Source organism: Thermobia domestica, chromosome 14 (assembly GCF_964235325.1).
Source record: "Thermobia domestica chromosome 14, izTheDome1.hap1.1, whole genome shotgun sequence".
NCBI classification, from domain to species: domain Eukaryota; kingdom Metazoa; phylum Arthropoda; class Insecta; order Zygentoma; family Lepismatidae; genus Thermobia; species Thermobia domestica.
In genome coordinates, this window is record NC_137467.1 from 150,705,758 (window position 1) to 150,718,330 (window position 12,573).

Sequence of the window (12,573 nt, forward strand, 5' to 3'; positions counted from 1 at the left end):
ATGACATACAGTATATACCAACATTAGTCCAAATGAATATCTGAAATTTTGTTTACTGCTCGACAAATGCTGATGTTAATTTCAATAAAAATCGTGGTGATTTTCTTTCAATGTTTCTTTGTCGTAGTATGTACTTTTGGGGAAGATAATCTCTCAGTGTTGCGATGGACTGGAAACATAGATATAAGTAAAGTTAAGTAGCTGTAAGAGTGGAAAATGCAGAATTTAATCAGGGGGAGGGGAGCTTAAGTGCTCAGTCTCATATTCTTTCAGAAATTCACAAGCGTTATTTTTGTGTATTAATACAGGGTGTATCAAAAAGATTTTACAATTTTGGAAACTCATATTGATTTATTTATTTAGCTTACAGTCATGGTTTTCGTGTCATTTTGTAGCAAAATACATCAAGTTTTTTTTACCTTATATCTAAAGAGGTTCAATGTGGCTTTCGTTGGTGATGCAGCACACATCCCATCTGAAGTCTTACTTGCTCTACAACGTCTTCAGACGTACGGGGACGACCTAAAGATTTGTTGTATCTTATTAAACATCCGGTTTCAATAAAACACTTCTGGCACTGATAAATAGTAGGCGTATTGGGACGATCTTTACTATACTTGGTACGAAAATTACGTTGTACAATTGTCGCAGACTTGGACTCTTCAAATCAAAGCACACAGCTAGCACCCTCGGGATCAGTAAAGGTAAAGGCAGCCATCTTTGCTCCAATTGCCGCTAGCGCTTATGGTGGCTTGTTTTTAAACTAATGTGCTACGTGAGTCAAAATTTGATGTATTTTGCTACAAAATGATACTAAAACCATGTCTGTAAAACAAATGAATCAATCAATATGAGTTTTCAAAGTTGTAAAGTCCTATTTTATATACCCTGTATATATATATATATATATATATATATATATATATAGGGCCGAATTTAGAGGGGGGGTGCAAAGGTGCACGTGCACCCCCCTTCGTTGTAAATATACACTACCTAAAATGAGAAGCTAGCAGTGAGTTTTGCAAAATCAATAGTTTAAGTCAATTTTCTGAAGGTTGAAGGAAAAGAATTCATCGAGAGCAGACACACAGCATTTCTAAAAGAATTCCTCATTCACATCGCAGATGTCTATAGGCATTTAAAAAACTCAAATTTAATTCAAATGTACTGGTAGTTATTGGTGCACTCCCCTCAGAGAATCCTGGATCCGGCCCTGTATATATATATATATCAATGTAATAAATGCTTATTTTTTCATATGTTGCTCAGGGGGTGGAGTGGTTAATCCTCGAAACCTCTTCTGTAGCGTACGCCACTGGCTGGTAAAATAAAATGGTGTATGACGTAAGATTTGCGGTCACAAGACATGTCAATCGTTGGTTCGAGTCCCTTACTGTTATCACTTTACTGTTATTTAAATCATCAGACTCATTTCCCATGGTAGGGGACGCGGTGGCTCAGTGGTAGAGCGTTCACCTCCGGTGCTTGGGGTCCTTGGTTCGATCCCAGCTCGCGCCATGTGGACTTTGTGGTGGACAAACACCGTGCTCGTGGGTTTTTTTCGGGGCTCTCCCGTTTCCTCCCACTTTCTTCATTCCACCATTTCACTCATCTCTCATCATCACCGTCTCCTTTGGCCTAACCGGCGTAACCGTGGGACGTAAAACTTAAAGATTTTATTTCATTTTTTCATTTACCATGGTTTCTCTATTAGGGCAGAGAACGTAACCGTATGACTATAATACATAATAGAAACAGATGAAACTAGAAATGTAAATTTATTAAGTAAAAATGAATAGCTCTTATATATAGCTTGTAATTTTACAGGTTGTGTTATTGATGAATACCGACCTGCTTCGGCACCAACAACAGTGGAAAGAGGGTTTGAAGAGTATTCGCGACATTGTGAAAGAAGTTGAATCGCAGGTAAGGAAATTAAAAGGTCTCATCTGTTAAGACAGAATGTCTGTAAATGAATTATCACCGTTAATTGAAATTATCTACTGCTGAGTAAAAGATTCTTCATGTCTTCTTTCACTTTCATTTTTTCAATCCTTGATAATATTCATACGGAATTTCAAGCAGTTATATGACGAACTTAGGACTTTGCTTCCGTTTTGTATTCATATTTCTTCTTTTACGTCATATTATTCTCTTCCTTGTTATATTGTTACCTTATACCCAACCCGTTTCTATGTACTTTGCCTTTTCTGTTACGTCAATTACATGTATTATTCAGCTTAGAGCTTATTACATGTATTAGAGCTTATTCATTGTTATACTGAGTCGTTTTCATTAACTCTTTCGTATTAGTTTAACTAGTTGACCGCTTTCGCTCCTTTTATATTTTTTTTTTTTTTTTTTTTGTTCTTCCTCTCTCAAATGTTTCGGTAAATGGAAAGAATTCCCCAGATTTTAATAACTTAAATTCGTTGAGTTAATAGAAGTTAAAAAAGTTCAGTTACTATGGTATATCTAAATGTCACTTTCATTTTCTTGAATATTCTATGTATTTTCGTAGTATTCAATTACGAAATATATTCACGTACTTGAAAACAAAAAGAAGGAGTAGTGATGGTCGTAGAACTCTTACTTCTAGTATGAGGGGCTATAGATTTTGCCTTAGTTTATTTAGTTGCAATATACAGGATGTTTCAAAACAACACCGACAACGTTTGGGAGGTATTCTGACACCAAGATAAGACAAGAAGTATAGACCAACCTGGGAGCAGAAATCCGTCATTTCGGAGTTATAGGCTGCCGAAAACATTAAAAAAATGAACTTAAAAGTTCATAGCTTCAATACTATGAGATCTACTGTAGTCGAGTCAAGATTTCACGTAGGAACTAATATGTGCGCTATCCAAAAATACATGTTTCAGAATTCTGCAGTACTCAGTCAACAATTTTGAGTGACAACTGAAGGAGTGTGGCAACGGGCATATAGTTTGAAGTAGTCACCAACTACCTCTGTAAAAATTGTTGCGGAAGTCTACAGGATTCCGAAACATGAATATTTGGATAGGGCACATACTAGTTTCTAAGTGAATTCTTAACCCGACTAGTAGGTCCCATAGTATTGGAGCTATAGACCTTTAAAGTTCATTTTTCTTGTTTCCGCAACCTATAACTCTGAAATGACGGATTTCCGCACCCAGGTTGGTCTTTACTTTTTGTCATATCTTGGTGTCAGAATACCTCCCAAACGTTGTCGGTGTTTTTTGAAACACCCTGTATATATGTTTGAGTGTACCAAGTTTGAGTGTACTAGAAAATTCTGTAATTAATATAGTATGCCGACATAGGTGATTTGAGCAGGCTTATTCTGCGCGATGGAATCTACCTATCTAAAAGTATTCACCTCAAATGCGGGATGTGAAAGAGTTAAGTGCTAATTGTGTGTTATGTTGTTATTGCATTAAGGAGATTTAAGAAACTTTTTTTTTTTTTTTTTTTTTTACCGTCTTAATACAAATACATGATTATTTTAACTTTGTTAAGATGTATAAAGTGTAATGTTAATATATTTGATACGTCAGTAGCTACTCTTGTATCATCTATTAAGTATTTGAATAATGTATTAATACACTAAGATAATATATTAAGGGAGTAGACTACTAAAAATGATACAAAAGCTAACCATTTTTCGTTTGCTCGTTTTTCATAAGTAAAAAGAGATAATGAAATATAACTTACCATAATAATAGATAATGTTATTCTATACCCGAAAATATGAAACGGAAGAATTTTCAGTGTTTCTATCCATTAATTTGTTTTGAAATAAAGAGTACAAAATATATAATTTTGTAATAAACAGTACAAAATAAATACAAATATTATTTAAAAAGTAGTTAACAAGGAGCCAAGACAACATAAGTCATCAATTACCGTCGTTTCACTTTTCTAATCGCTGCCTTAACCTAGATTTTTGGGTAATTCATATTCTGGTTACACTGTAATTTCTATGGATGGCAACACTGAAAATTCTTTTGATCGTCTTTTCGGGTGAAGAATAACATTATCTATTATTGTGGTAAGTTATATTTCATTATCTCTTTCCACTTACGAAAAACGGGCAAACGAAAAATGATTAGCTTTTGTATTATTTTTAGTAGTCTGCTCCCTTAAGTATTGGTATATTAAGTAAGGTGATATATTAATATATTGAGTAATATATTAATATACAAAAATCGTTAGTAATGTTTTCAGTAATGAATAAATTAATATTCATTTATTTATTTTTCATCTAAGTTTCATAAATTACATAACTTGTATAAAGTTCGCAAGTGGCTAATGTGTGTTCTTTTTTGTGATTAAATTACAGAATTTTTCGAACATGAAATCTTGGAAGGCCCATTGGGATAGGCAATTGTACAAAGCTTTGGAACATCAGTACCAAGTGGGATTGGAAGCCTTAAACGAACATTTGGCAGAAATGAAAGTTGAACTCGTATACAGGTACGTATAATTGGACTGTTTAAATCATAACTCATATCTTCATCTATGCTGCAATCTACAGACATATGAGAGAACTAGCAGTGAAAATCAAATTGAAATAAACTAGTGATGCTGTACATTGTTGATGCGAACGATCCTCTTCTTTCTCAATAATTTCAACTCCAAATCTATTAAAGTAAGAATCTATTCTCCAAGTAAACACATGTAATGTTCTATAAAATTATCAGTTTTTAAATAAGTTTTTACCGATAATATGTAATATAAATATAAGAAAATGTCAACACTGCCTTATTATTGGCCCATAAATTCTCAAACAATATTACGCCATTTTTGACTTGTTTTTCTCTTATGATCGTTATCATAGAATACTTCTTAAAATCATGAGGGGAAGGGTTCAGTGAAAACAAATCTTTCAGTTTAACCTCCCAAGATTATGCCCTTTAAGCTAAGGGAGACGATGATTAAGGCAAGAGAATGATGATGGAACTATTGGTGGAATGAAATGTGGGAGGATACGGGAGTACTCCGAGAAAACCTAATGACACGATGTTGTCCACCACAAACTTACTTGTCCGGGAATCGAACCAGGGACCCACGCACCAGAGCTAAGCGTCCTACCATTGAGCCACCGTGCCCCCCGAGAGTTAAGTGAGTTTTCATATTTGACTGTCTTCAACTCCAAACACTGGGGGAGTATGTTGAAAGATCAGTAAACACATACACTGTATTTATCATAGAACATTTGTTTCTAAACCCGAGTCCCGGTCGAAAAATCTAACAGCTTTTTCAGGCCAGCAATCTTGAGTGAGGTTTTTCCTGGATTTCCCTCATTGATACCAGGCAAATGCCGGAATGGTACCTAACATAATGGTCCCAGCCCGCTTCCTTCCTTCCCTTTCATCGGATATTGTATTCGCTGAGGGACGTCATCCCTCATACACGTGACAGGCTAAATGGCCTTAGATGCTGACAGCTCAGAAATCTAATTCCTAATCCTAATCTTTTCTAAACCCGATGAAGTAGAGAGAGTGGAGGTGGAATCGAATATTTTTAACGTGATCTATATTCAGGGTTCCCACATTCTGGGAAATCAGGTGTAACTGTACCAAAATTTTGCTTAATACATTTTTCGCTAAAACGCAAATTCTGCGTTAGTGCATTATGTGACGTTCATCTGAATTTGTACGCTTTGTGTGGTATATGCTTCTCATTGATTGTGCTGCCGCCTGGTGGTGCTAAAAGACAGAGTAGAAGAAAAGGAAAAGGAAAGAATGGAGAGTTTTGAAACGCAATAGTTGGTTTCGGTGTTAGTGTGTGTGTGTGAAGTATGACTCAGCAAGTTTCGCTGATCATAGTTTTATCTCGACGCCAGAAAGCATTTTAATGATTTAAATTATGTTATGTTTTAGAAAAACTAGAGCTTTCTTTGAAGCTCCATAAATGATCTGTGAAAATAATAATGCAGAAACTAGTATTTTTCGTAAGTGTTGTGCAAGTCGTTGTTAAAGTAAATCAGCCCCAAGTAATACTTTATAACGACAAGGGGGCGTGATCGAGATTACGAGTAAAACAAAGGACTTGGCAAGGTGCACTTGAAGGTAATGGACTCCTGATCACCGACTAACACAAAAAATGTCAGAACAAGTCAATTCTTCAACAGAAATCGCAACATAATGATGTCATCACGTTTGCCTGGAAAGACTGTTTATTAAATTCCTTGAATTGGAAGAAAGGACAATTTCTACGAGTGGATTCGTCGGATACTTAGTGTTCTACTTAAGAACGTGATCACGAATTTAGGCGCGCCATGGTGAACTAAAACTGTTCTTGTGAGTAATAGTAAAGCATATTTACGAATTCGCTACGTAACTGGGGCAACGTAATGTAAGAAACATATTTGTTACAGGTACGTTTATTTATTTCTAATAAACGGCACTATAATATGTAGTTTGTCAGTTCATTCTTTTCGCAGATTGCATGACGAGACGAGAACATGGTTGTTGAATTACTTGTGATCAATCCATGAAAGTAGGTGATGCTCTCATCTATTTTCCATAACACGCCTTAGGTTTCCTCCCAGGTGATTCCGTCCGAATCTGGACCATTACGGTAAGGTGTATCGTGCCTTCCTTGAACGATTGTCGCGGGGACCAACTTTCTGAACCCCTTAATGAAATAGTGCAAAGCTATATTATTCGGGGGCAAAGAGTAGAGAGTTCTCCGTGGTGGCCGGTTAAGGATGGTGCGTACCGGGCGGCGCAATGCTGTACCGTAATAGAATGGCTTTGCCGAACAGGGACAGACAAGAATCGAACCCAGGACCGTAATAGAATGGCTAAGCCCTTCACAGGGCCAAAAGTCCCAATCAGGAAGGTACACGGATCGAGCCCGGATAACGTAATACAGGGATAGTCAGGGAAATCACACATGTTGCGTAAAAAGTCATGGAAAATCAGGGAACGTAAATGTGCAAATGTAACATTTTTTTTTTCAGTCTAACATTGTTTCCTCTCTATCAGTTATATAGGTTGACATGTGAAGAGGTTCGCAATGATACAGTATCCCGATAATGACAGTGATGAAGTGTTGCTATTTCGTGCTGTAGGATTGAGGTACTGTAAGTGTATATATGTTTGTGTGTGTGAGAGAGATATTCGATCACGTAAAAGCAGAAATCGAAGTATGACTTGTCATCTTCGTGGACATCGGTTTTAAAACAGAAAAACTACTGAAAGAACTGAAAGCATCAGATAAAGATAAACTAGCTTTCAGGCTTGACTGTCGAAACTTTTTGCTGGGCACAGTCAAGAAGATTGTGGAAAGGGGCTCTCTGAAGTACAAACTGGTATGTGCTCTATCAGCTTTGGACTCCAGGCTACAAAAGAACAATCCAGAACTTGCTCAGACTAGGATGAAGTGCAGCCTACAAGCTCTGCATGAGCATAACAAAATATCTGATTCTGTAACTGAGAAAGCAAAGTGTCAGTTTATGACCTCCTGTACTGAAATTCAGGGGTCTCATGACCAGAGAATACGAAGAGAAGATGGGCAACATCAGGTTAGATAACTTCTTTGCAAAGGTAATGTCCAAGAAACAAGAATATTCTGATTTATGAAATGTTGTGAAAATGTGTAATTTCATCTCACGGCAATGTCTCGGAGGAGGGCGGGTTTTTAGTCAATAAGACACTTATTGTAGAAAACCAAATCGAAGATTCTCGGTAGCACAGAGGTGGGTGCATGCAATTATGTACTATGGAAGTATAGAATCTGTTCCTGTTGATCGAAGAATGCTTCTATCAGTTCGTTCGGCGTGGAGACGCTATGATGAATACCTTAAACTGAAACGAATTAAAAGTGCAGAGAAAAGTAAAGTCAAAGGTGAAGAAAGAAAACTAAGTGCTAAAGTTAAGAAATTGGAAGCTAAGAAGAAACAAATGGAATTATGTTACCAACAAGAACAAGACACACTCGGAGAACAAATTCAAGAACTGAAAGCAAAACAGAATTCTGTTTAAAAAATATAAATGTGAGGATTAACATGTCTTAGAGTTGGTAATATTAGGACATAGTGGGCCACGGCAGCTAAATAGTAGAGCGTTCACTTCTAGTTCATGGGTTCACTTGGTTCGATCCTAGCTCGCGACAGGTGAACTTTGTGGTGGACAAACACTGTGTGCATGGGTTTTCTCGGGATTCTTTCGTTTCCTTCCGCTTTCTGCATTCCAGGATTTCATTCATTTCTCATTATCACCGTCTCCTTTAGCCTAGACGGCATAACTGTAGGACTAAACTTAAACATTTCATTTCATTTCATTTAAGGACTGATAGTAATAGGTCTCAGGAAGAGTTGGCGATATATTCTTAACTGCATGTTATATTGCTTTTTGTTTTTTCAAGCAAAAAAGTCTAATTTGCAATGTCAAGTTATGTGTTGATCATACTGATCACTGATCATACATATATTATTATATGCTTACATGATAAATTTTGAGTAAATAACAGTTACTCATATTGAACATAACAGATGTGTAAATGGAAATTAAAAGAGTGTGTTGGACAGGTATGAAGATGGAGGAGGTCGTTAAAAAAGTGTATGATAGAACTTACCCCATATTTTCCCATTTATATTCAAGAATGCATGTCAAGGAAAACAAGAATTTGTGTCAGGGAAAATCAGAGAAATCGATTTTCACTTTTTTGTGGGAACCCTGTATATTGGAAAACTGTCTTACATAGTTACGTTATACTTAAATGTAGTGAATTTTAGCCCTTTTATCCTCTTATTCTAGATGGATTGCAGCACCAAATAATAGGCTTATTTCTGCATGTTGATGGAAGGTATATAACATTTTTCATTAAAATTGGGTGAGTTCTACTAGAGTTATCGTGGACCAAACATGGAAGAGTTGTAGTAGAACGGACAGACGGATATATAAATGGTAGAAGCTTCGCTAGGCTCGCTTTTATTATAAACAGAAATATAATATCACAATATTGCGAGCGATGATTATATTCAATGGGGAAAAGCGGAAAGGTAATAGCCTTTGCGGTGAGTAATAGCCTTTCCGCTTTTTCTCATAGAAATATAATAGTATGTGCAGTGTTCTGTGCCTGCCAGCAAAACATTGCAATAAGAAAGACTAGAAAGCGGTCTCTCGTGTTAACGCTATTTTTTGTCCTCTTCTTGTTTCCTATTCTTCCGCGTCTCCCATATTGAATCCATGGAAGGGAAAGATACATTATTATTCCCTGAAGCAAGAAGCATCCACATACAAAATTTGATACATGCATATCCAACGATACAGGATAAACACATAACAATTGCCATACCCTGGTATATTAGAGTCATTTTTCAGCACCGACGTTATACGAGACTGGACCTACAATGTAAAGTGGAAATAGAACCGTTGCTCTAATTTGTATCTGAAGCAAGTACCCTTATTAGAAATCAAACACGGGACGTTATGTACAGAATGCACGCATACCAGTCACTCAGCCACAATGGGACCCATTTTTGGAATGGAATTTCAAAAATACATTCCAAGAGTTCTAAATGATACCATGGAGAGTTCTCATTTCATAAGAGAAACTTCCATAGTTGCCAGTCTCGCGTGGTCATCTGTTGAAATTCCCATTCTTAAAAATCTTCTGAACGCAACCAATGAGGAGCTTAAATCGAACCTAATGAAACAACGTGTTAAATTAGCTCGAATTATAAGTAAAATGACATGTTGAATTACTTCCAACACAATCACGAGTTTATTTTCATTCTACGTACTTACAGTATTGGGAAGGGTGAATGTTATCGCCTCAAAATTCAACCATACGTACCAAATTCTCTTCGCTCATTTGTCAGCATTTCTTAGTCATAGTGCGGGGTCTTATACAGCGACCAAGCCATGTTATGTTAACTGTAAGGATGATCATTCCCCACTAACTTCAATACACTTCTTTGCACAATGCTTCAATTTTTAAAGACCACTTAAAAAAAACAAAACAAAAAAAAAGTTCTGAATACTGTTCTTCATACCTTTATTCCGTAGCACTAATCACTTCCTTATCATATCCAAAATGGCGTCCTTTTAAGTGTTATTTGAGTTTGTTGAATATGTAGTAGTCTGACAGAGCTAGATCTGGGTAATAAGGAGGATGATCTAGTCATTGAAGTCCTAGATTATGCAGTGTTAGTTGTGTTTGTAGTGCTTGATGGACAGGGACATTGTCCTCAAGGAACAGAATTGCTTTTTACAATTGTCCGCGGTGTTGCGCTTTCAGTTTGTCTTTCAGTTTTGTGAGTAATGCAGAGTAATACTTTCCATTAATGTGTGACCACTGGGCAGACAGTGTATGAGTACGACTCCATCCTTTTCCCAGAAGAATGTTGGGAACAATTTTCCAGCTGACTTCTGTCTCTTAAACTTCTCGGGGCGCGGAGGATCTGGGTGCCACTATTCCATTGAATGTTGTTTCGTTTCAGGATCGTAGTGGGACAACCATGATTCGTCCATGGTTCTATTAGTGACAGAAATTGGTCGTATTGCGTTCAAAATGGTAGAATACTTCCCTTAATGTGCTCACTCTTTCACGCTTTGACCTGCTGACAGATTTTTGGGAACCCATTTTGCCGAGAGCTTGCGCATGCCCAAATCATTATGAATTATGCTACCGACATGTTTCTGAGAAATGCTCACAATCTCTGCCACACGTTTAGCTCAGATTCTGCAATTTTCAAGAATAATGTCATGAATTTCATCCACTATTTCGAGGACAGGGACTGTTTTTGGTCTTCCTGCACGTGGAGCATCATCTGTTGAGAAATCACTACGTTTAAACTGTGCTACCCACTTTTTTTCGCATTGCGTATGACGGAGGAGAGTCCTGTAGTGTTTCACTGATTTCCTCATGAATTTTCTTTGGTGACCTCCCGTAGTGGTACAAAAATTTCATGATAGCTTTGATCACGAAATTCGTGAAATTCGCTGGTCGGGAACACATGATCACTTCAGGAGCTTGAAAGACACAATGAGAATTTCGTTATTAATATAAAAATTTGTTTGTATAGTCACGAAAGAAAGTATTTTTCAGTTGACAACGTTTCTTTTCCTAATAACTCAACAATAAATTTACCTATTAAGGTACGGATTTTGTCAACTTATCAAATCATAACTGTTCTGAGGATAACAACAAAAGATCCAAATTAATTTATTTGTTCCTGAGTTATTGGCAAAAGAAAATTGTCAACTGTCAAATATTTTCTTTTGCCTGTGTACATACACAGATATGTTCTCTAAAGTTGTACAATTTCATAATTTTATCTGCAGTCCTTCTGGATTGTTCTACGAATTTCCCCGGGAGTGAATTTTGCCTCGTTTTACCCGTTACTCTTAATGGATTACAACTGCAAACAACAGTATTATTTATTTGTGTTGAAGAAAGCTACATACCAATTTCGAAATCGAATAAGCTTTACAAGAGTTATCGTGCAACAAAGGGATGGACAGACAGATAAATGGCGATCTAGTCGAATGGAAGCTTCGCTGTGGTTGCTTAAGCTATTCCCAATGTATAATTCTCATTATTTTTTGAGTACAAATAGCGATTACGTAAGATAATTTTGTTTTAACTATAACTACTAAAGGTTTCTGATTGGTGTAATGATGTAACGAAGATTAATTACATTAATTCCTAGTAGTGATATTATGCATGAATTTGGTATTGCGCAAAGCGAATACAGGAGAGGAAGAACAATTTTTTTTGTCATAAATTTGTAAGAAAACACTTAAAATGTTGATAACCGTCACCAATAGAAAGTAATAAGAAAATGAAAAAAACAAAAAATCATATAAGATGTGATCAAAGAATACGATGAATGTAGTTGCAAGCCCCATCTATCAACGTTTTATCAATTTGAAGAAGTCCTATAGCCTGAACATTTGGGATAGTCAGTTTCGAGTTTGAACGAATTGTGACGTGTCAGTTGACCTCTAGAGGAAAAACAGTGAGGACGTGTTAAGAGAGTCTGTTCCGCGCCAACATTAAGTTTTGTTTTAAGCTGCAAACAAGTCCCATAGAAGCTCGCAAAATGTTAAAATCAGCGTATGAAGATGAAGCAGTGTTGTTGAAGGCTAACTGAACTTGAAGACTGTTTACAAGTGGTATAAACGATTCAGTAGTGGAAAGAAGTTGGTTGAAAACGAGCAACGATCGGGACGTCCTTCGACGTCAAAAACAGATGAAAACTTCCATAAAGGCGGCACAAATGATTCGTTCAAAACAGGAGAATGACAATACGAGAACTTTCCGAAGAACTAAATATCTTGTACGGGTCCGTGAAAACCATTTTAACCGCCGATTAAATGGGGAAATGACTTCCTCTTTCATCACAAAAATTCACCGTACAACACATTGCTTTTGATCCACGAGTTTTGGCCGAAGAAATACAGGGTGTTTGAAAAAGAACTCCCTAGTTTTAAGTATAAATTTAATTGGGAAATGAATGAAAACTTACATCAATGAGTATGAAAGAGAATTCCTTCAAGTTTTGTTTAATGTTGGTAAACTTCAACGTGGGATCCATTTGTGGCTCTGCACACGTCGAGACGATATTCCACT

At 36.6% G+C, this 12,573-nt stretch overlaps 1 protein-coding gene across 2 annotated transcripts in view; it reads left to right on the plus strand.

Moving 5' to 3' along the window:
- The window catches only part of btv (dynein cytoplasmic heavy chain beethoven), a 437,347-nt gene that overhangs the window by 70,011 nt on the left and 354,763 nt on the right, over positions 1-12,573 (plus strand). For both annotated transcript variants that reach the window (XM_081739028.1, XM_081739029.1), the window contains exons 16-17: positions 1,828-1,926; positions 4,325-4,458. In XM_081739028.1, coding sequence (XP_081595154.1) covers positions 1,828-1,926; positions 4,325-4,458 — 233 coding nt within the window. The remainder of the gene's footprint in view (positions 1-1,827; positions 1,927-4,324; positions 4,459-12,573) is intronic.